At 38.3% G+C, this 26,263-nt stretch overlaps 1 protein-coding gene across 1 annotated transcript in view; it reads right to left on the bottom strand.

Moving 5' to 3' along the window:
* CPNE8 (copine 8) overlaps positions 1-26,263 on the bottom strand; it is a 442,845-nt gene that overhangs the window by 155,418 nt on the left and 261,164 nt on the right. Inside the window, exon 7 of the mRNA XM_073619694.1 lies at positions 5,231-5,294. Coding sequence (XP_073475795.1) covers positions 5,231-5,294 — 64 coding nt within the window. The remainder of the gene's footprint in view (positions 1-5,230; positions 5,295-26,263) is intronic.

Raw genomic sequence — 26,263 nt, 5'->3', positions numbered from 1 at the left:
ATGACGGCAATAGTATTATTTTGCAGCACTGTGTTTATATATTACTGTATTCTTTGTCATCTCTCAGGGTGGTTCTATGGCAGCTTGCAATTAAGGGAATTTATATTGCACATAATTTAGTTGGTGGATATATTGTAATAAGTCTACACACTTCTGTTAAAATGTCAGGTTTCTGGGATGTACAAAAATGAGACAAAGATAAATAATTTCAGAACTTTTTCCACCTTTAATGTGACCTATAAACTGTAGAACTGAAATCTTTGAGGTGGGGGGAGTAAAAATAAAAAAATAAAATAATGTGGTTGCATAAGTGTGCACACCCTCCTATAACTGGGAATGTAGAGGTGTTCAGAATTAAGCAATCACATTCAAGGTAGGTCTTTCCTGACATTTTCTTAGTCACATCCTACAGCAAAAGCCATGGTCTGCAGAGAGCTTCCAAAGCATCAGAGGGATCTCATTGTTAAAAGGTATCAGTCAGGAGAAGGGTACAAAAGAATTTCCAAGGCATGAGATATACCATGGAACACAGTGAAGACAGTCATCATCAAGTAAAGAAAATCTGGCACAACAGTGACATCACCAAGAATGGGATGTCCCTCCAAAATTAATGAAAAGACGAGAAGAAAACCGGTCAGGGAGGCTGCCAAGAGGCCTATAGCAACAAAATTGTTCAAAAGACGAGAAGAAAACTGGTCAGGGAGGCTGCCAAGAGGCCTATAGCTTTATCCAAGGAGCTGCAAGAATATCTGGCAAGTACTGGCTGTGTGGTACATGTGACAATAATCTCTTGTATTCTTCATATGTCTGGGCTATGGTGTGAGTGGCAAGACGGAAGCCTTTTCTTATGAAGAAAAACATCCAAGCCCGGCTAAATTTTTCAAAAACACATCTGAAGTCTCCCAAAAGCAAGTTGGAAAATGTGTTATGGTCTGATGAAACCAAGGTTGAATTTTTTTGCCACAATTCCAAAAGATATGTTTGGCGCAAAAACAACACTGCGCATCACCAAAAGAACACCATACCCACCGTGAAGCATGGTGGTGGCAGCATCATGCTTTGGGACTGTTTTTCTTCAGCTGGAACAGGGGCCTTAGTCAAGGTAGAGGGAATTTATGAACCGTTCCAAATACCAGTCAGTATTGGCATAAAACCTTCAGGCTTCTGCTAGCAAGCCGAACATGAACATCTTTCAGCATGACAACGACCCAAAGCATACATCCAAATCAACCAAGGAATGGCTTCACTAGAAGAAGATTAAAATTTTGGAATGGCCCAGCCAGAGCCCGGACCTGAATCAGATTGAAAATCTGGAGTGATCTGAAGAGGGCTGTGCACAGGAGATGCCCTCACAATCGGACAGATTTGGAGTGTTTTTGCAAAGTAGAGTGAGCAAATATTGCCAAGTCAAGATGTGCCATGCTGATAGACTCATACCCAAAAAGATTGAGTGCTGCAATAAAATCAAAAGATGCTTCAACAAAGTATTAGTTTAAGGGTGTGCACGCTTACGCAACCATGTTATTTAATTTTTTTATTTTTACTTCCCTCCACCTAAAAGATTTTAATTTGTTGTTCAACTGAGTTATACAGTTTATAGGTCACATTAAAGGTGGAAAAAGTTCTGAAATGTTTATCTTTGTCTCATTTTTTTACATCACAGAAACCTGACATTTTAACAGGGGTGTGTAGACTTTTTATATCTACTGTAGCACTATATTTATATGGTTTGTATGGGCTCTGAAAACGAATGCTAGAGTATATAGATGGACAAATGCCCAGCAAACAGCCATCGTATAAATGACATAACAAATATTAGCCTTAGAAAGAAATCCTCACTAATTCATTTTATACAAAAGAGAACGTTATGGGTCTTTTACCTTGGGACTTAAGCTGAAAAAAGCCTCTTAAATGGAAAAATGATAAAAAAAATTATAAAGAAAGTAAACAAAAAAAACCCCAAATTGTCTCTCAGGTTATTGTCTCTCATACATTACACTGTACAGCTACTCTGACACATCTCTTTGGAGCTGAAGCCTAATAAAGCAAACTGAATTTCCCTCCAACCCAGTCATTTATCAGTAGCTCATCTTTCCATTCACATGCTTAAAAAAAAAATCTTTCTAAACATACCTTAAAAATATAGTAAATGGCACATTTTAACACACTAAATATAATTTGCTACAAATGTTTTCTTTTTTGGTAAATCCACTAATATAGCTATATTTGATCTATTTTTACTGCAGTAATTCATATGACTTTATATGTTATTAAAGTATTACTAAAGGCAAAACTTTTTTTCTTTTCGACAGCATGGAGAGGGATTATAACATCTGTCTTTATTGCTGTCTGTGTCCCTGTTAGGGAGATTCACGCTCTCTATTTGTCCAGTTTACCATTTTTATTGAGAATGAAGGAGAAGGAATATCCCAAATTTTGGATTGTTGCCACAACAGGAATAGGTGGGAGATATATCCAATGGGGGACTAGTCCTTATGACTGAGATGACAATTACTTCCAGTTTTGGCTATGGAACAGAACATGAAAGTGAAAGTGAAATTTCCCCAAGGAGACAAAGCTTGCACAAAGAAAAATTGACAGGGGGCAACTGTCTCCCTTATATGATCCAAAAAAAAAGTTTTGCCTTTAGTTCTACTTTAAAACCGCTACCTCAAAGGTTATCTGTAGCCTTTTTTTTAAGGATAGAGTGAAAACAGGTTAAAGTGTTACTAAACCCACAACAGGAAAATCAGTATGTATATGCAGTAAAGCAAGCTTGTTATATTCACTGGGGAACCTGAGGGGTTAATCATCTGCATTGTGTAAAAAAATGCTGTTTTAGCCTGTATGCACAGATCCTCCCCTTCTTGCATTTTCACCAAAACATCTCTGGATTTTTGATTTATTCTTTTTTAATAAAATTATTCATGTTAATGCACAGTAGGTGCATCCTGTTCATTGTTTAACGTGTGCAATTATCACTGGGGGAATTTTTTTAAAGGAACACACCTGTTATTAACCTAACTGCAACATTGTTTCCTTACTATACTAGTTTACATCATTTTACAATGTTTCTCGCTTTCACTACACTGGAGAATGCAGATTCCCAATACCATTGTTATTTACTACAATTAACCTTTGCTACCACAGTCGTGTTAGGGCTCTTTCACACGGGGCGGATCAGTGATGATCCGCCCCGTGAACACCCGCTTGCTCAGGGGGGATCGCTCCTCCGATCCCCGCTGAGCAGGAAAATGACAGGTCTGTCTCTGCACACTGTGCAGCGACGGACCTGTCAGAGCGCCGCTCTCCCCTATGGGGGATCGGGTGATGACGGACCGTAGAGTCCGTCGTCATCCGATCCAAAAACGGATGGAAAAGTAGGGTTTTCCTCCGTTACACTTTTCGGAACGGAGCGGGTCGGATGTCAGCGGACATGTCACCGCTGACATCCGACGCTCCATAGAGATACATGTATGTCCGTTTTTCATCCGAAAAAGGAAGGATGAAAAATGGACATACGGATCGTCAGTGTGAAAGAGCCCTTAGAGTTGCAACAAATTCATGTACACTTTACTGACATGTACACAAATCTGTCACAAATTGCAACATTTGTGTTGTGAAGAAAAGACAGATCTCAAATTAGTGCCTACAATGCTCCTTATGAATTCACAGGTTTTTATGTTGTTGATATGGAGGATTCCTCATTTCTTTGCCTTATAAAACTGCACCCATAGAACAATTCTGCATATCGTGGTAGATGGATAGGGCATTTTTTAAAAATATGGCTAAATAAAAACAGTGATATAAGAAAATTTATTTTAATTGATTTAAATCAGAGATGATCACAAAAGGAATGACAGGTTTCTGCCCTTTCAGAGTGTTTTATTAAAACTCAGTTCTACTGTAAACAAAACTGCCAATTTCTCACACATGCTTACAAGCCTATAAGGAAGAGAGCAATATATAAAACGTGTAATAAAACAATAAACATTGTTCTTTATTTTGTATGCCTGCATTAAATAGATTTAACGTGAAATACTTCACATCTTTGTGCTACATTAAAAAAAAAAAAAAGAAGCCAGACAGACCCTTACTAAAAAAGACAGACAGCAATGTGCAAAGACAAGCACATATATGAATTAAACAGATTTTTTTTTGTCTGGTTGCTCAAATGTAATAAAAAAAGACGTCAGCTTCATCTGTTTTTGTGCGATTTGCCTCTGGTGCTTGGTGGAAAAAATTCTCCTTTTTCCCTCCCTACTGTGTACCTATGAATTTTCATTAAAGGGCATTTCAGCAGGCACATTCCCTGTTTTTAAGACCCATTGAATGTCTACAACTGGCTACATACTAGTAGAATTTTGTTCAAAATTTTTCATTATATGAACGTTTGTTTGATTTTCTAAACATTAGTGGGGTCAAATCAGCATTCGTTTTTTACTGTAACGCTGTAATGACAAACAAATTCCAACCAGCAGGATGGAAAATTTTTCACAAATGAACACATTTTTAGCAGTGTATGCAGTTTTTGTTCAGGAAAGTCTAATCATCCCAAAATCGAATGTTCACAGCAAACAAATTGTTGAAAAATTTCGAACAGCATTCGCCAACTTCTTGAATCTGAGAATTTTTGTACAAATGTTCGTAGTTGAAAATCTACTAGTGTATGGCCAGCTTTAGACTACATTTGACAAAGGTCGCTGGGTGTGTAATTACCATGTCTTGAGTGGCTCACGCAACTTCCATAATCAGTTTCACCTGTATAAGAATAAGCTACTGCAGAGCCCACCCCTTTTGCATACTAAATCCCACCTAGGACTCAGAAACGGCAGATAACCATGAATTGTAAGTTGCTGTGTTGCTATGTTTAAAAATACGTTTTTCTTGTGTTGCAGTGAGTAGACAAACTTGCTCTGTTCTTATTGTATTAATTAGGTGGTAATGTATGCAGTATTATCCACTTCTACGGGAGCAGTAGGGAATGTGAAAGAGGCGCAGAGACCTGTGCCTCTGCAGTGTAATCTGGACTGCAAACACATGTAACATATAGCATGTGGCTTACCATCTTCTACTATTCACATGTAGGTAAAGCTGTGTGTATTAGCTAGATAGGCATGATGTCTGCTAAGTGTCAATCACCGTTCAGTGGGCATTACTGCAAGTTTACTTTGTGTACAGCCATTTTTTCTAACATTAGGAGCATGTACATTAAATAGAAGTTACTTACTCTGCAATTGTTCAGCTCTTCAGCAGTGACAATGATGGTTCCACAGTTCTTTCCTGGAATACCTCTATTTAAAATGAATAATAATAAAAAAAAAAAAAAAAACACATTAATGAATGCATCCCTCCAGCAAAATCTTAGTTTTATGAATATTCACAAACCATTTACAAAGTCCTGAAGTTGATCTTTAAGCTGGCCATACATGGATTGAGATTTGACCAGTTCAGCAGGGACCGGGCGAACCTCAATCTGTATATGACCACTACGGTTCAACAGAAGTCGATCTACCAAGCGACTTATGTTCAACCACCCTGATGGACAAAATCCACTCAATCAGCACCACAGGCAATAGGCTGCAGCTCTGATATGATCATTCTGACAGTGGGGGAGTCACCCTGCTGTCAGAATACAATATTTCTCCAATCTATCTTGAATATGTGGCTGGGAGAATTGGTTCAGCCTTAGTGTTAACGGCTTCCTGCCCAGCCACTGCATATAAAAAAACGGCCAGGGGCAAAGCACCTTTGTATCTTCCACTGATCGGATGTGCTGGTATGGCCCCTTTAAATGGTATCCTTAACAAAAAGTGTTCTCCCCTCTGCTCTCTTCCAGCATATAGTATTACAGAAAAACTCACAAACACATTCTTTATTCCAAACCCTTTAAAACAACCCTTACAATATAAAGTGCTCTTAAAAGGCACCCACAATTAGAGCATATATAAAAATGCGGGCATTCTACCTTTCAAAATCAGTACCACACTTCCTGTATGGGCGTATCAAATGTGCTGACATCATCCAAGCCTCCAACCCCTATGTGTTTTGTCACCAGGACACGCAACTTCATCATAAGGGGGAAACTGATTGGAAGCTGCATCTCCTCCTTTATAGCCCCGATTTTGGTGCCATTTTTTGGGACTTAACAACTGTGTATACTCGATCTTTACTCTTTACAATGCTGGGCACCCAATACTATTATATTGCACATTGCACCATTTTATTATAGACAGGCTGTGTAAATGCTCGATCTCTATATATACTCAATCTTCTCTCTCTAGGTGGAAAAAAAAGTTGAGCTGAGCACCATAAGATCACATATGTGTGTAAAAAAGAAGATGCAATAGAGACTGTGTTTGATGGCAATTGTTTTATTTATTTTGATTTATGATTTAAATATTTGGTTGGTGATAGCACTACACCCAATTTAAGTTTTTTTTTAGTCAATAAAGGGTATCACTTACATAGGTGCATAGTTACATAGTTGGTCTGGTTGAAAAAAAGACACAAGACCATCTAGTTCAACCAATAAAAGGGGAAAAATAAAAAATAATAATAATGATAACATAATCTTGTACACACAATCCTATACCCACAGTTGAGCCAGAGGAAGGCAAAAAAAAAACGAGCAAAGCATAATCCAATTTGCTTCAGCAGGGGAAAGATGTCTTTCCTGATCCCCTGAGAGGCAATTAAATATTCCCTGAATCAACTTTACCTATAAATGTAAGTATCCAGTTATATTCAGGCCTTTTTTAAAGCATTTTACTGAGCTGGCCAGAACATATTCACAGCTCTTGCCGTTAAGAAACATTTTTGTATTTGGAGATTAAATCTCTTTTCCTCTAGATGTAAAGAGTGTCCCTGTTACGTGCTCTGTGATGACCTTAAAATGAATAACACCAAGTTCACTATATGAACCACTTACAGTATGTATTTGCACATGTTGATTATTTCCCCCCTAATCTCCTCTTCTCAAGAAAGAATAAAGCCAGTTCCTCTAATCTTTCCTCATAGCTGAACTCCTCCATGTCTCTTATCAGATTGGTTGCCCTTCTCTGTATTTTCTCCAGTTCCCTGATATCCTTTTTGTAAACTGGTACCCAAAACTGAACTGCATATTCCAGATGAGGTCCTACTAATGATTTGCACAGGTGTAAAATTATATCTCTCTCTCTGGAGTCAATACCTATCTTAATACAAGAAACGATTTTGCTTAGGAACTACCAAATAACCCAGATCCACCATTGATTCCCCCAGTTGTACTCCTACTATGTAAGATGCATGTATATTCTTAGCCTCCAAGTGCATAGGTTTACATTTATCAACACTAAACCTCACCTGCCACACAGTTGTCCAATTAACCACTTGCCTACTGGGCACTTTCACTCCTTCCCACCACGGCCAATTTTCATCTTTCAGCTCTGTCCCACTTTGAATGACAATTGCACGATCATGCAACACTGTACCCATATGAAACATTTATCATTTTTTCACACAAATTGAGTTTTCTTTTGGAAAAATTTACTCACCACTAAGTTTTTATTTTTTTGCTAAATAAATGAAAAAATAAAACTAAAATTTAGAAAAAAAAAAGTCTTAGTTTGTTATAAAATTTTGCAAATAGGTAGTTTTTCTCCTTCACCAACATGCGTTGATGAGGCTGCACTGATGGGCACTAATAAGCTCCACTGATGAGGCTGCACTGATAGGTGGCACTAATAGGTAGCATTGATGGGCACTGATAGGTGGCACAAATGAGCACTGGTAGGTTGCACTGATGGACACTGGTAGGTGGCACTGATATGTGATACTGATGAGGAGGCATGATGGGCACTGATTGGCAGCACTGATCAGCACTGATTGGCAGCACTGATGGGCACTGTTGGGACTGCACTGATAATCAGGACACTGATAATCAATACCCTGATTATGAGTGTAGATGTCCCTTTAACACAAGCCGATTATTGGCTCTCTTCTCCCTTCCTCACGCTGTCAGCCTGAGGAAAGGAAAGCTGATAACTGGTTTGTGTTCACATCCATGATCAGCTGTCATTGAACACAGCTGATCACATGGAAAAGGGCCACTGTGATTGGTCCGAAGGACTCAGCAAGCACAGACATGCCCCCCATGCACCTCACGGGGTGCACGGGCAGTGTGATCACAAGAGGACGTCCATGGACGCCCACCTAGCAAAGTATGCCCACGCTGTAGCCGTCTTTTGGCTATAGCATGGGTGGGAAGGGGTTAAACAGTGCCTTGAGGTCAGCTTGTAAGTTGGAGACATCATCTAAGCATGTTATTCCACAGCATAGCTTGGTGTCATCTGCAAAAACAGAAATGGTACTTTTAATCCCAGACATATTTTCATTTATAAATATATTAAAAAGTAAGGGTCGTAACACTGAACCTTGGGATACACCTCTGATAACCTTAGACCAGGGATATGCAATTAGCGGACCTCCAGCTGTTACAGAACTACAAGTCCCATGATGCATAGCAAGACTCTGACAGCCACAAACATGACACCCAGAGGCAGAGGCATGATGGGACTTGTAGTTTTGCAACAGCTGGAGGTCCTCTAATTGTATATCCCTGCCTTAGACCATTCAGAGTAAGAATAATTAACCACTACTCTCTCTGTATATGGTCTTTTAGCCAGTTTTCTATCCATTTACAAACAAATCTTTCCAAGCCTGTAGATTTTACCTTACACATTAGCCGTGTGTGGGGAACTGTGTCAAACGCTTTTGCAAAATCCAAGTATACCACTTCCACAGCCACTACTCTGTCCAAGGTGTTGCTCACCTCCTCATAAAAAGAAATCAGATTTGTTTGACAACTTCTGTCTTTCATGAATCCATGCTGTCTGTTGCTTAGAATATTTTTTTCCAGCAAGAACTCATCTATGTGGTCTTTTATTAAACTCTCCAATATCTTCCCGACTATAGAAGTTAAACTAACAGGTCTATAGTTACTTGGTAAAGACTTTGATATATAGGCACCACTAGTGTTAATTTTGGCAGCAATTTTCAATTTAGTTTTAGTCTTGGGACTAAAATAGCTTTTTAGTTTTAGTCCCATTTTAGTCTTCTGCAAGTGTTTTAGTATTAGTTATAGTCTTTGACTAAAATGCCAATTTAGTTTTAGTCCCATTTTAGTCGACTAAAATCTCCAGTACATTATAGTCAACTAAAATTGAATGTGCACAGTACACAGCCCCCTACCCTCTGCACAATACACAGCCCCCCACCCTCTGCACAATACACAGCCCCCCACCCTTTGCACAATACACAGCCCCCACAGTACACAGCCCCCCACAGTACACAGCACACAGCCCCCACCCTCTGCACAATACACAGTACCCCACACAGCCCCCCACAGTATACAGCACACAGCCCCCACAGTACACAGCCCCCACCCTCTACACAATACACACCCCCCCCTGAATTCCCAGGAGACCCCAGTCTCCTGGGAGAGCACTGCCAGTGTACTCTAAAGTTAAGAATAAATCATTGGCAGCCCTTTTGCATACACAGCTCCTCCTGTGTCACTCTCATTGTAAATCAAAGTCTCTAAATATACCTCAATAGCTTCATTCTTGCATGGACCCGGTCACATGACTGCTCTCCTCTGACGTTTCAGGGATGGTAATGTGATCGCCCTCCTCCTCGAATCTAAAGCAACACTCAGAGGAGGAGGAAGAGCAGGAGGAGAGTGACCAATGAGAACAAAGCTATTGAGGTATTTAGAAGCTTCAGCTTAAATGAGAGTGACACAGGAGGAAGAGCGGTGTAGGAGAAGGGGCTGGCAGTGATTTTAACTTTTTTTTCTAACTTTAGACTTTGCTGGCAGTGCTGTCCAAGGGCCAGGAGAGGCGGGGCGGCCGGCTTGACCACCCCCAATGTGTAGCATCCGGGCGGACCGCCCGTTCCCCACCCCCTGTTGGTAAAAAACAAACATTGGCGTATAACACGCACGCACTGTGTTATACGTCGATAAATACAGTAGTTCATGAGGGTAAACGTCCCACCTTGGCATTAACATCACGTTTTCATTCCTTAACAAAAACGGATCTGATTTTCGTCATTTGACGAAAATGTGCTGTACTTTTAGTTTTGTTTTCGTCACTGTAAAAAAGCCACTGACGAAAATGATGACAAAAACCTTTTTCGTTGATGAAATTAACACTGTTCACCACATTGGCCTCATGCTAATCCAGTGGTACTGATCCTGTCATTGAAGAGTCCCTAAAAATTTGAGACAATGGCTTTGAAATTACAGATCTCAATTCTTTTAGGATCTGTGGGTGTATGCCATCTGGTCCAGGTGCTTATTTCACCTTTATTCTGTCTAAATATTTCTAGACCATATCAATTTTGAGCCATTGTGGATCATTTGGTGCTGTGTCAATACCTTTCCCAATATGGACATGAGCTCCCCCATGTTCCTATGTATACACAGAGCTGAAGAAGGTATTTAATACATTTTCCTTCTCTTTGTCCCCAGTCACCCACTCCAGATTATTTTGTAAATGGCCTACATGCTCAGACCTGACCCTTTTTACTATTAATATATTTGAAGAGTTGTTTGGGGTTTGTCCTACTATCCTTTGCAATCTGTCCTTCGTTTTGAATTTTTGTGGCCTTGATATTCTTTTACATATTCTGTTATATTCTTTGTAACATTTAAATGATGATAGTGTTCCTTCATTTTTATGTTTTTTAAAGTTCTTTCTTATTATTTATAGTTTTTTTTTACTTTGGCCATGAGCTACATAGGTTTTATTTTTAGCCTTTTAAACTTTTACTAAATCCATTTTTCCTGGGGTTCTGCTTTAAAATCCAAACTTTCCATTTGGCAATTAAGCAAGCTCACTCATGCAGCATTTAGTAACTCTAATATTTAGAGACTTGCGATCTCAGATTGAAAGCTAATTAAATCCCTATAAAATGCAAAACTATATTTTTCAAGCATTAAAACAGTATGACAGATGCTAAATAGTGACATATAATACGGTGTAATTTGGCATCGGTGTTGAAAGATGTAAATATAGTTCCATATTTTTGTTATTCACACTTAAACTCAACTATCTTGACTGGTACCGGTAAAAATGACAATAGTAGCTGTTGACTGCAGTGAGATCTATTTTGAGTCAGCACTTGTCATTTGGAAATGTAGACAACAGGAAAAAAAGTGCCTTTCTATGGCAAAACAGTAAATGACAGATACAGCACTAAGCAGTGACCTGGAACTGATTTTCTTGAAAGATGGACTACCATAGAATGTACTCCTACATTTTTTGATGAAAAGAAAAGTCACATACACAATCACACTACTTTTAAAAAGGAATAAACATACCTAGTACATATACCTTCCTAAAGTGCTTATTGCAATTATTTTATCTTTACAGGCACTGCATTGTGCTTATATTATTCCTTACATTTGAACTGGATTTGGTGAAAAAAAAGAGACCTTTCCAGTAAACATATTTTCTTTGCGTGCAAGAAAACTGCAAAACCTAAAAATGAACTCTTATTGGTGTAAAATGACAACAGAATAGACAATTTCTTCTATATCCATAATGCATCATACAGAAGTATGGAAACTGTTAAGTACTGTTCAGCCAAGGTACTGCAAAAATTGGGTTTGTACTTCACAGCTTCCTTTACAGGAGCTATGTAAAAGAAACCAATTATTCAAATGATTTGAGTTACCAGAGTTATCTACCTCCTTTAGGGTCTGACAGGGAGTGCTATAGCACCAAGTTATAGTGTTATCCACCTTAGTGCCATACTGGGATCCACAGATTATGTATAACTAAGGAACTATCCTTGTACAGTGTGTTCTGTTGTCCTTTAAAAGTTCAAACAGATATGGAGAAAAGCATTTTTAGGTGTTTTGGGAACTATGGTGGCAGCAACATATACTGTATATAGTAAGTATGACCAAGTCGGTCCCCGTGGGGCAGAGCAAAATGCATTGGAGGCATGGCCTGGCTGGAGTCCAAGCTAAGGCTGCCATTCATCTCAATTCATGCACATGGGTCTGCTTCGTGCAGCTTATGTACCTTTTCCTTTGACATTGCCATGACCAAGTAGGTTCTGGATGTGAATGGCTCTATAGAACATTTTCAGTTTGTTTATCAATTATAAAGCTACACGGAAGCCAAATGCATAGAGTGACAATAACCCAATGGAACACAAATATGTCCTCAGTACCATTAAAGCCATATTTTTACCTAAATGCACAGGCTCCCTGTTTATCTGCAAGATAAATCTCTTTAAAACAACAACAAAAAAGAAGCACAACACCTAATTATTATGGTATTCCATATTAAAAAAAAATTGATTTTAGAACTGATGATAATTGTAAATATAATTAGCAAAGTGCTCATGACTTAGTTGATCATACCCAGTTTGACAAGTAACAGCTTAAAAGTGAACAGATGCTTTGCTCCCCCAAAATTATATATATACTAATCCACCCTACACTCTGTTTGGCTGTTCAGAGGGAAGAAAAATACCCAGTACTTCAGAGTATGCGATGCATGTAACTCTTTCCTCTTTCATCCACTATGCAATGTATGGTGGCCGAGAAACCAATTGTCAGAGCTCTGTGCTATCACAAAGGATAAAACAGAGAAAGGGGATCCTTAGCTCCATGCTATCTTCAAACAGAGTGACTCGGAGCTTATGCTGGGATTCTTCTCTTCAAGGGCAGTTAAGTAAAATTAGGTGGAGGGCTGGCATTTAGGGGTACCTGTTGCTTTGCATTGGGCAAAACACAGGCAAATAAATTTCTTCTGAGCATGTAAAAGTAATAATATACAGTATATCTATTTGAGTTACAAGACATACATGCTGTGAATAGTTTACTGAGCAAGCATATAGTCTATGTCTATTCAAATTGAGAGATAATGTGGGAATAAGAAAATAAAGGGGATTGAATCTGCTCAGAATCAATTGGGGTATCACAAAACTACTTCATCTGCTTATAATTCTTCTATATTGCAGTAGGCAAGAGGGAGGCATCCCTCTAGAATCCATCCATGGTGTGGAGCACAACGACATATTAGTTGACCTTCAATCAAACAGTGTACGACTGTGGACAACACAACAGAAAATAGGAATTTTCTTTTGAAATTGGAAATTCCCTTTAAACTGCCTGGTAGGACTGACGGAATAGATTTTCTGCAATAGATCATGTATAATATATAATTATATTCTAATTAGTAGATTTCTCTCACTTTTCATTCAAGGAAATTATTCTGTTCTTTTATACTTGCAAGAAGTGCAAATTAAGTCAAAAGATTAGATTCACCTATGAAGAACCCTTCATTGATTTAACTAGTGATTCCTCGAAATATGCCATTTTTTAGATGTCCATTGAGTTTTCACTATATTCTTTCAGAATAAAACTGCAGTGTATATGTAGTTATTATATAATTTAATAAAAGAAGTTAGCATTAAAATGTGTTTATAGATATACGTATGTAAATTAAACACTGCCAAAAATGCAAATTAAAATATTTTCTTTAAAAGCAAGAAAACATGGAGAAATGATGCAGGTGTCGTCAGTTTTGGGCACGAGTAAGGCTTTTAAACAAGGGTTATCTATAAGGAAACACGAAAAAGACAAAATCAAGAGATGCAAAAAAATCAATATCTCATTTAGAAAATTGCTCGCTTTCCAGTATGAAAAGGCTTGTTTATCTGTTATGCTAAGCTGTGGGGAAAAATAGCAAATTCAATAAATGCCACAAAATGTCCTATTAATGCTTTCTTTTTTATAAGTGCAAAATAACCTGTATTATATAAGTCCTCTCTGTACACTGTTAATGATGGTTGTTGAATCAAATATTTTCAAAGGATCCAAGAATAAAAATGCATTGAACAAACTGGGCCATCCAAAGGACACATGAGGGCATAGGAAAAATGGGTCTGGCCTAAGAGGCATGGCAATTTTTTTTTGAAGTTTTTTAAATTTTTTTTACATACTGTCACCAGTGCAATACAGCATTATCGTACAACAGATGTGGTGGTGATCAGGGACACTGACTGGTGACAGCATGTAAAAAAAAAAAAAAAAAAGACATTTTTTCATAATTTAAAAAAAAAAATCTTTTTATTACATTTTTTTTAAAACAATTTTTTTAACACACACTGTGACCAGAACAATACAGTGTTACCACTGTAGTGATCCGATTACTATTGTAGTGATCCAAGTGAATTTTACTCGTTTAAGCAACCATTTTTACTGAATGAAACCAATTAATTCAGTTTGTTTTGTTGTAATTAGCTGTGCACACAATTGTACCTAATGAATGGCATTAAAGGAAGCCATCCATTGTTTACAAATGTCATGTGATCTGCTGTGATTGGTCACAGCAATCAAATGGTACCAGCACTGGGGTGGTACACTGATCAGTCATTGGCTTTGTCCAGTGGACATAGCCGGTGGCAGATCAGGCCAGAGCGTGGCCCATTCCAGGAAGACGTCATGTGACATCCACCTAGAATGACAAATCTCCCTCCAGCCATCATTTGACAATAGACTGGGCAAGAAGTGGTTAAATAACACCAAAAGAAGGTTCTGTCTAAAAAATATATATAAAAAATAATTTGGGTACAATGTTGCATGACCAAGTAATTGTTAAAGTGTCACAGTACTGAAAACTGACAAATGGCCTGAACAGGAAAGGGGTTTAACATGCTGGTCTTCAAGTGGTTAATAAATTATTTTCCCCAGACATTATTATTAAAGTTCTGCTACAGCTCTAATGTCAGTGTGAAAATTATAGCAACATTTATCTTGAGAACATATGGATGGATTTTGTTAACAGGTCATTATATTTGTTTTTTTCCATCTAGTGCAGTTTAGATAACTCGATTGTTAAGTTTAAAAAAAAAAACTTTATTTTTATTTTATTTAAGAGTTAGTATTAATTTTATAGCTGCAGCTTTCAAAACCAGCTTCCAGCCCCATGCTATATATTAAACAATGCTGGTAAAAATAATATGCATATGACCTATTGTGTAATATCTTTATGACAAAGTGAGAACCTACCAGCTGGTAAAAATTAGAATTTTGAAGTTACAAAATCACTGTGAAAAGATACTATAAGATAGTGCTTCTAGCAGAAAGTGAGGGTTGAGAGATGGGGAGGTGTGCCCAGTAGTATTGGGTGAACGTTTCAGCCGAGCATGAGTTTGGGCCAAACATTAGCTGCTCGCCCCATTCGGGGAACACCTGAAATTGCAGGGTGTTTGGCGGGTGTTCACCCCACCAAACGCCCTGCAATGCACTGCGCATTGCACAGTGAATTCTGCGCCCTGTTTTTTGGCAAAGCTTTGCCCAATCAGAGCGCAGTAAAAGCTGTTGTTAAGGAGCAGGGCCAGGAAGACGGTTGCAGCGTCCTTAATAACCAATCGGCCAGCCGATATATCGGCCGATATTTGGCGTTTTTTACTTATTCGGCATCAGCCGATTGTGCTGATAAAAAAGGCCGATTATAACTTCAGCCGTGACTTGCAAATGACTTCTGTAATAGAAGTCAATGCAAGTTGCCTGAAGTTATCTGTGGAGAGGATTCTCTCCTCCTCTGGGCAGCCTGCCAAATCTGATAAGAAGAAACATTGTATCTCTTCAGGTTCTTTTATCAATGAACTGAGCTCAGTGTGTAGAAGCTCTCGGTTTAACCATTTAAAGACTAAATCTTTTCTGACACTTGTTGCTTACAAGTAAAAATCCTGTATTTGCTGCTAGAAAATCACTTAGAACCCCCAAACATTATATATATATATTTTTTTAGCAGAGACCCTAGGGAATAAAATGGTGGTTGTTGCAATATTTTATATCACACGGTATTTGCGCAGCGGTCTTTCAAACGCAATTTTTACACTAATGAATTAAAAAAAAAAAACTAAGCAGTAAAGTTAGCCCATTTTTTTCGTCCAAAAGTTTTGATTACCTGTTTTTGTGTATTTAATATTTAAGATATTTTTTTTTTTTTTGTTATCTAAATTATACATACAAGTGAACTGATTGGAGGTTTGTTTTGTTTAATAAATGTTTAAATGTAAAAAGTTTTCTGTATCACTTATTACTTAAGGCTGCTTTCACACTGGAGCGGGCATGCCTTGATGGTAAAACGCTGCTAGTTTTAGTGGTGCTTTACCATCATTTTAGAGGCGCTATTCGGCTGCTAGCGGGGCGCTTATAACCCAGCTAGCGGCCGAGGAAGGAGTTAAATGCGCCCCTGAAGCGCCGCTGCCAAAACGCTTTGCAGGCGCTTCGGCAGCGGTGCGCATTCATTTCAATGGGCAGGAGTGGTGGAGCAGCGGTATACACCGCTCCAAAGATGCTGTTTGCAGGACTTTTTTTTACATCCTGCCAGCGCATCGCCTCAGTGTGACAGCACTCAGGATATCACACTAATGCCCCGTACACACGGTTGGACTTTGTTTGGACATTCCGACAACAAAATCCTAGGATTTTTTTCGACGGATGTTGGCTCAAACTTGTCTTGCATACACACGGTCACACAAAGTTGTCGGAAAATCCGATCGTTCTGAACGAGGTGAAGCAAAACACGTACGTCAGGACTATAAATGGGGCAGTGGCCAATAGCTTTCATCTCATTATTTATTCTGAGCATGCGTGGCACTTTGTCCGTCGGATTTGTGTACACACGATCGGAATTTCCGACAACGGATTTTGTTGTCGGAAAATGTTATAGCCTGCTCTCAAACTTTGTGTGTTGGAAAATCCGATGGAAAATGTCCGATGGAGCCCACACACGGTCGGAATTTCCAACAACACGCTCCGATCGGACATTTTCCATCGGAAAATCCGACCATGTGTACGGGGCATGAGACTGCAGGGGAGCCATTTTACAGGCACTTTGCAGGCGCTATTTTTAGCCCAAAAGCGCCTGACAAACGCCCCACTGTGAAAGGGGTCTAACTGTTAGATTTTATGAGATGAAGGAAAAAAAGAAAAAAAAAAAATCGGCCAAATATATCGGCATCACATATCGGCCATTGGCCACCGCGATTTCTAAATATCAGCATCGGCCAGAGAAAAACCCATATCGGTCGACCTCTAATGCTAATATCAATAAAATGGATGACAATGAAAAAAAGATTGGGTCAGAATAACATTAGAATTGCTGGAGTTATGGAAAAGGTTGAAGGAGATAATATATTGAATACGTTGAGAGATGGCTTATCTCTATGTTTGGGAAATAATTGTGTTTTTCCGACATGCCTCCCCCTTTATCTGGAGGAATGCCAAGATCAATCATGGCCAGAATAATTAATTATCAGGATGGCTATACCATTCTACAGTGAACACTCTGCCTTGAGGATATTACAAATAAAGGTGTAAAGATATCAGAATTTTTTTATAAACTATTTATTTAGACCATAAGAGACCATAAACATTCAATCACAAGTCCTATGACAAAGTCAATCTACATAACAGAGAAAATGGAACATATCATAGGACAAAGAGCAAAGTATTGTAGACTAATGCAGTGGCAAAAAAATTCCTACAGGGTGTATAATAAGATGAGGTGAAGTCTTCCCTGTCCTGGTCCATATTTTAAAATTTAAAGGGAGGGAGGAAAGCATAGACTGAACGAACATTGTGGGGCAGATAGGGAAAAAAAGGGGGGGATTTTCAGCCTACTAAGTGATGCTTTACACTCCTACCCCATATCTAAGTCTGGGAGTTCAAAGCTAGAGAATTTATATACAGAATCCAGGGTGTCAATCTTCACATCTGTAGGAGTGTAAAAATGTTCCAGAGAATTAAACAGCATTTGCAAAAGCTAAAAGTGTTGTATGCTATTTTACTCTGCTTGGTTAGGGACTCCCTATTTTCATATACCAGCTGATACAACTTCACTGATTGATAACAATGAGAAATTTTTATGAAATCGTTGTCTGGAATAATTATTTCCTTATAGTGCAGCGCCGTATGACATTTACATACTTATATAAAAAACCTTTTTTTTTAAAAAATTTAATAATTCACCTTTATATATTCAAAAGAATGATTGATATCCCAGTGAAATCAGTCCATATGTGTATAACATCTATTATTGAAAAAATAGTTCATTTATCACAGTGTATAAAACAATCCACCGCTGTGCTTATCTGTCCTGAGATCAATACTTGTGAATCCTTCACCAGCCAAATTGCCTGCTCTCCTCACAGATGACTAAAAAACTCATATAATGGTCACTTTCCTCTCCTCCAGGATCTCTCTCCTCCACACCACAACAGCTGATCCTCCTACGCTCTCCAAGCAGAATGCTCACCCTGACAGTTTCACAGAGTTTAAATCAAGACAGTTTCTCCTTTCCTCACTGCTTACAGCTCAGCAGCTCCACTTCTCTCTCAAATCGATCGTTACATGCAATAACTAACATAAACTCCATAGTGCTCTCTGTTTGTTACTTTATTAAAAACGGACCCAAAATTAGGAACACTTACAGGATCCAAGGATAAAAACAGCATAAGAAGGTACGTCCACTCGTTCACCACTACCATGGACTCACGATGACTGTGTGACATCACGGGCTCGGCTCCACCCCTCTATACTAGTGTCGCCCTCTGATTGAACTTCATCAGTAGATGGGCGGGCTGACTCCCCTAATCATTTATATATGCTAATGTTGCCATAGCAACCCTTCAGGTGTCATTACGGCCGTCAGCTGTGTCTACAGACACTCCCACTTCCCCTGGACCACGGAACATAGATTCAATGGTACTAGGAAGCATGTCACCGTGTGAGCGTGCACCTTTTTGACAAAGTACACAATGTCCACACACGGATTAAAGCTCCACCCGGCACAATCTAAACAGGAATAAAATAATTTTAATACATGCCTCCATTTATTTATTCATACTCCTAGCATAATTAATTTATCTATCGTATAACCTACAATCAAATGACATATCCCATTAACCAATATTACTAAAAAAGGCTAATATTTTTATTTAAAATTTACGAGCGTTACATTAAAAAATCCTTTTAAAAAATTACAGATTTTTTAAAATTACTCTGCATATTCACCTGTATTAACCATTAACCACTTGCTGACCAGCCGCGGCAGTTGTACTGCGGCAGAATGGCACGGCTGGGTGAAACGACGTTATGTAATGTCGCTTCGCCCTGTGGCCACTAGGGGCGAGCGAGTGTTGTCGGAGGCGCGTGCCCCCGAGCTGATGCAAGTGCCCGGCAGTCACGATCACCGCCGTTGATTGCCGCTGACACACGGAGAACCGGGATCTGTGTGTGTAAGCACACAGTTTCCGGTTCTCTGAGGGGAGAACAGACAGATCGTCTGTTCATACAGAGCATGAACAGTGATCTGTCATCTCCCCTACACAGTCCCCTCCCCCCTTCAGTTAGAACACACACACTAGGGAACACATTTACCCCTTGATTGCCCCCTAGTGTTAACCCCTTCACTGCCAGTGACATTTTTACAGTAATCAATGCATTTTTATAGCATTGATCACTGTATTAATGCCAATGGTCCCAAAAATGTGTCAAAATTGTCCGATGTGTCCGCCATAATGTCACAGTCCCAATAAAAATCGCAGATCACGGCCATTACTAGTAAAAAAAAAAATTAATAATAAAAATGCCATAAAACTATCCCCTATATTGTAGACGCTATAACTTTTGCGCAAACCAATCAATATACGCTTATTGCATTTTTTTTTACCAAAAATATGTAGAAGAATACATATCTGCCTAAACTGAGGAAAAAATTGTTTTTTATATATTTTTGGGGGATATTATAGCAAAAAGTAAAAAATAATGTTTTTTTCAAAATTTACGCTATTTTTTTTGTTTATAGTGCAAAAAATAAAAACCGCAGAGGTGATCAAATACCACCAAAAGAAAGCTCTATTTGTGGGAAAAAAAAGGATGTCAATTTTGTTTGGGTGCAACGTTGCACAACTGCGCAATTGTCAGTTAAAGCGACGCAGTGCCAAATCGGAAAAAGTGCTCTGGTCAGGAAGGGGGTAAAATCTTCCGGGGCTGAAGCAGTTAAAAATGAAACAGTTTAGGTCGAAATCTACATTGAGCCCCCTAGGCATTAAAACCTGGGTCTCATAGTTTTTTACTTATCTGTGAGGTGAGCAGGCAATTTGGCTGGTGAAGGATTCACAAGTATTGATCTCAGTGAGGACGGATAAGCACAGCGGTGGATTGTTTTATACACTGTAATAAATGAACTATTTTTTCAATAGATGTTATACACATATGGACTGATTTCACTGGGATATCAATCATTCTTTTGAATATATAAAAGTGGATTATTAAAAAAGGTTTTTCATACAGCACTGCACTATAAGGAAATAATTGTTCAATTGGTGTGGTGAATCACCGTGAGTGTTACAGCAGCTGTAAGGGTTTTTTTTGTTTTCAAATACATTTTCTTCATTTTCTTCGTCAATGTGCACATTACAAGTGTCGTTGCAGTCTTTTCCCCAGAGCTCAGTGAATGTGCCGAAGCTCTGCTGATTCCCATCATCCAATCACGTGCAAGCAAAAATGTTGTTTCCTTTTTTATTTTCCTTGCAGCTGGCTGGGTATTCTTTACAAAGTAAAGCATCACCACATTTTCTAAGCTCTGGGGAGAATGAGTGCAACTGCACTTGCAAAGTGCCCAATCTATTTGCATTTTTTGTAAATCAACCCCATTGTTTTTTTCAGGACTTGGGAGTACAGAATGCGTAGAGTAGATATAATATATACTCTGTTAGAGGGACTAAATCACAAATTCAGTGTTTTTCTATTTAAGTGTTTGTGTTTATTTTTATTTTTTATTTTTTTTGGCTTGTCAGATACAGAGAGGTATCTGCAAAGGTTTAATTATAATCAGGGTACACATTGCTTCTTTTCTTCACTTTTATTCAACTGTATTCAGAAAAAGATTAAATTCAAAAGGTAAATATGTATTTATACATGATTCATTGCTTTGCATAGAGTTTATAAATGGTAATATTTATATTCCCACACCAGGTGATGAAACTTTCTAATATTTATTCAGATAAGCATAATGAGTTTTTTACTGTAGTAGGAGACTTTAAAAACCTTATAATGTCTGAAATGGATAGACATCATCCTCAGGGTGGCAGTCTCCTAGTCCCTCTTCTTTTGACAAGTTAATACAAGAGTTAGGGTGCATAATACACCCTAAAGGAGAAAAAAAATGTTGTGCTTCTCTCAAACAGATGCTACTTTGTGGTATGGATATATTTATCAGTTAGTGCTTCTGAAATTATACCACAGGTTCATAAGATTGTAATATAGCAATGGTTATGCCTCTAAAAGCACATGAAGAACAACTAAGTAACTATTCAGAAAAGATAACACTGACAGTTTTGGCACTGGGGATATAGATTACCTAGATTCACCTTTTACTTTGGAAGAGCTAAAAAGAGCATTGGAAACACTTTCTAAAATAAGACCCTTTACATGCATCTTTTGAGCTCAGTGTATTACTAGCCAATGAATAGCTAAATGTTAACAAACCAAGTGATTGCTTTAATACATAATATTCTCAATCCTCACCAAACAAGTCACAAGTTTGTTTTTAGGCGATACAATGCGATAACTATAATTTCTAACTTTGGTCAATTATCAGGATTATTAATAATTTGGGGTAAGTCTGTATTGCTTTCTGCTGATGAACCGAAATCCCATTTACTCAGCTTTTCCACATTTATTTTGATGTTAAATATTTAGGATTAATATCTTCTATAAATCCTCAGATATACACTGTATTAAATTTGGATCCACTTATTGTTAAATTCCGGGCACAGTATAATTTGTGATGTAATTGTCTATAAAGTCAGATCCAATCTGATAAACATGATCTGGATACCTCAATTATTACAGTGTATGTACATACTTAACTGGTGTAGATTGCAAACAAAACATTTATAATAATTGATAGTATCTTTAAAGTTGTTATATGGAGGAAAAATTGTACTAGAGGTTAAAATATTAAAGTGATAGTATGTGGAACATAATCTCTCCAAGATCTTAACACTGTTTTTAAACAAAAGTTGCCGGTAATCAATATATATGTATTTTGGGGCATCCAGAGGCATTGGAAAAAAAAATGGTCGCTATTGCAATTTCTTATGACACACGATAATTGCACAGCCCTTTATCAAATGCAAATTTTCACAAACAAATACACTTAAATGCATTTTTGTGCACACAAACACAATACGATACCCCATTTTTTGGTAACATATAAAAAATTATGTTGCACTGAGTAAAGAGATACCATACATGTCAAAATTTAAAATTAGGCCCATCCATGAAATGGAGACACACTAAAGTACTCAAACATCTTCAAATGGAACGCTTTAAACACCTTTACAGCTTACCATTTCAGAGTTAAACAAGAGCTCTGGTGCTAGAATTATAGCACTCACTCTGATGTTTGCGGCAATACTTCACACATTTGATGCAATCACCATTCATTCATATGGGTGTGGGATCTATGTGCGTGTTCACATTTGCTTGTGAACACGTAGGGACAGGGGTGCTTTGATTTAATTAATTTTTTGATTTAAAGTTAGTTTTTTTTTTTATATATGCCAGGATCATGGCTAAGTTTACTTAAAAATTAAAAAATCTAAATAAGCACAATTACTTACCTTCAGTGTGATGTGCCCCTTGTGCTTCTGTCTCTTGGTTCAGTAGTAATTTTTCTTCCGGCCCCCCACCTCCCCCAACATAATCTTCTAATACAGTGGGGGTTTTTAGAACTGAGGAGCTGTCACGGGCACTCATCAAGAGTGTCTGACTATGCCTGCCCTTTCTGATGAACTTTTCCATTAACAGAAGACATACAACAGCTTCTAGAAATGAAACATGATATATGAATGGAGGAAGCTGACCTTTAAATCATCCACCTTTCCTCCATTCATAAATTGATTTTTATTTATAAAAGCTGTAGTACAGGTTCTATGAATGGAGGAGCTGGGCGGAAAGGGCGGGCATAGTCAGGCACACTTGATGAGTGCCTGTGTCAGCTCCTCAATACTATTAATGCCTGCCACACTAGAGATTACAACTGCGGGGGTGGAGAGCATCAGGGGAAAAATACTACTACTGAACTAGCAGACAAAAGCACAGAAGACACATTACACTGAATGTAAGTAATGTCTCTTATGTGCTTATTTGTTTTTTTTATTTAGGTATACTTAGGCTTTAAATAACTTTTATGAGATTTTAGTGACTGGGTTCATATATACTTTATTAATGTATAATGGGTTTTTTTTCAATAAAGGGGTACAAACAGCAATATGGATTTGTCAAGTGTAGTAATCCACCGCTACTAGATCAGGAAAACATTTACACATGGTTGCACAATGGTCAATTTAAAATACAGTACTTTGAAAAAACTCCACTTTATACAAAATCTATGCAATGAAAAAGCTAAAACAGGGGTGGCGTCATCAATATTCCCTTTCATTTGTGACAAGTGCTTTCAAATGCTTAAGCATTTACTGAAGAAACTGCTTTTAGACAGCATACTTCATGGCAAAACATAATAACGTCTGTGATTCAACTGGAAAGTAGCAGCAGATTTGTTTAAGAGCTAATTAGGTTTCCTACACATGGAGTTTGGGGATGATGCCAAGAAAAGCAGGTTAAACACACACAGATTAATTTCTATGACACGTTACAGTAAGGCAGATACAATAAACTGTCAAGTAAAATAAGAAGGGTTGCTAACAGGATTGATATCATTAGATTTTGAAAACAGTTATTCACCCTGAAAGTGAACAGAAGAACCACTAAGGATCCAAACACGAAGAATGCTCTAGAGAAATACCTACCCAAGAAACATCTTGTCTGGATTGGCTTTATTCAATGACTGTAAAATAATGTTATATCAGCCACAGAGCTTCCGAATTCCGAAGTGTGCCCCCCTCAAAATTACCTCTTCACTATGATAAATTCAGCTTCTAAGTTCTTGGTGTTTGTTATCCTCAGGTCTTATATTACACATAAGGGAAAAAGGTGCCTCTGGGTGTAGTATAAAACCATTTATTAAAAATGAGCTCACCAGTGACGTCACAATCCCGCGCCTGTCATCCATCTGCGTTCCTGGCCTCATTTTCAATCCACACCACCGCAGCCGGCTTCAGCGGTCTATTACGAGCCACATGCTGGCACAGCAGCTGAGAGTATTGTGACTACCTGACGAACTGCCCTAAGATGGATCATCCTTCTTATCAACCAGATGCTTTTTTATAATCATCCAAATGTGAATTGTTTGCACTTTGGTTTTTTAATAAATGGTTTTATACTACACCCAGAGGCGCCTTTTTCCCTTGTGTTTTCCTTCAGATTCTGGAGCCTGTTTTCAGTTCCCTGGAACGCAGCCCTGCTTGTGGATCCCATATTAACATCCCTTCACATTGGCCATTCATATGAACTTTTATGGACTATTATACCATTCTTTTTTTTTTTTTTTACGTAAAACATCATATATTTAATAATTTAATATTTTGATCATTTATTATAATTTGTGATGGTTTTGGGCTAATTCCAGACTTTCCTCTCCTTGCTTATATTACACATACAGTGCCTTGAAAAAGTATTCACACCCCTTGACATTTTCCACATTTTGTCATCTTACAACCAAAAAAGTTAAATGTATTTTATTGGGATTTTATGTGATAGACCAACACAAAGTGGCACATAATTGTTAAGTGAAAGGAAAATGATAAATGGTTTTCTAATTTTTTTACAAATAAATATCTGAAAAGTGTGGCGTCCATTGGTATTCAGCCACCTTTACTCTGATACCCCTAACTAAGATCTAGTGGAACCAATTGCCTTCTGAAGTCACCTAAATGGTAAATAGAGTTCTCAGTATAAATATAGCTGTTCTGCGAAGCCCTCAGAACCTTAGTGAACAAACAGCATCACGAAGGCCAAGGAACACACCAGACAGGCCAGGGATAAAGCTGTGGAGAAGTTCAAAGCAGGGTTAGGTTATAAAAAAAATATTCCAAGCTTTGAATATCTCATGGAGCACTGTTCAATCCATGATCTGAAAATGGAAAGAGTATGGCACAACTGCAAACCTACCAAGACATGGCTGCCCACCTAAGCTGACAGTCTGGGCAAGAAAAGCATTAATCAGAGAAGCAGCCAAAAGGGCTGTGGTAACTCTGGAGGAGCTGCAGAGATCCACAGCTCAGGTGGGAGAATCTGTCCACAGGACAACTATTAGTCATGCACTCCACAAATCTGGCCTTTATGGAAGAAGAAAACCATTGTTGAAAGAAAGCCATAAGAAGTCCCATTTGCAGTTTGTGAGAAGCCATGAGGGGGACACCGCAAACATGTGGAAGAAGGCGCTCTGGTCAGATGAGACCAAAATTGAACTTTTTGGCCTGAAAGCAAAATGCTATGTGTGTTGGAAAACACTGCACATTGCCTGAACACACCATCCCCACTGTGAATCGTGGTGGTGGCAGCATCATGTTGTGGGGATGCTATTCTTCACCAGGGGCAGGGAAGCTGGTCAGAGTTGATGGGAAGATGGATGGAGCCATACATGGAAATCTAAGAAGTAAACCTGTCTGCAAAAAACTTGAAGCTGGGGCGGAGGTTCATCTTCCAGCAGGACAATGACCCTAAACATACAGCCAGAGCTACAATGGAATGGTTTAGATCAAAGCATATTCATGTGTTAGAATGGCCCAGTTAAAGTCCAGACCGAAATCCATCTGTGGCAAGACTTGAAAATTACTGTTCACAGACGCTCTCCATCCAATCTGACAGAGCTTGAGCTATTTTGCATAGAAGAATGGGAAAACATGTCACTCTCTAAATGTGCAAAGCTGGTAGAGACATACCCGAAAAGACTTGCAGCTGTAATTGCAGCGAAAGGTGGTTCTACAAAGTATTGACTCAGGGGGGCTGAAAACAAATGCACGCAATGCTTTTAACATATTTATTTGTAAAAAAAATTTGAAAACCATTTATCATTTTCCTTTTACTTCACAATTATGTGCCACTTTGTGTTGGTCTATCACAAACAATCCCAATAAAATACATTTACGTTTTTGGTTGTAACATGCCAAAAAATTTTAAATTTAAAGGGGTATGAAAACTTTATTAAGGCGCTGTAGCATCAGCAATTGTTCTTAGTGAATGCCCAGACAAGAAACCATAGAAGCTGATTTTAGC

Source organism: Aquarana catesbeiana, linkage group LG03 (genome assembly GCF_042186555.1).
Source record: "Aquarana catesbeiana isolate 2022-GZ linkage group LG03, ASM4218655v1, whole genome shotgun sequence".
Lineage (NCBI taxonomy): Eukaryota > Metazoa > Chordata > Amphibia > Anura > Ranidae > Aquarana > Aquarana catesbeiana.
This window is presented reverse-complemented; position numbering and strand designations above follow the sequence as displayed.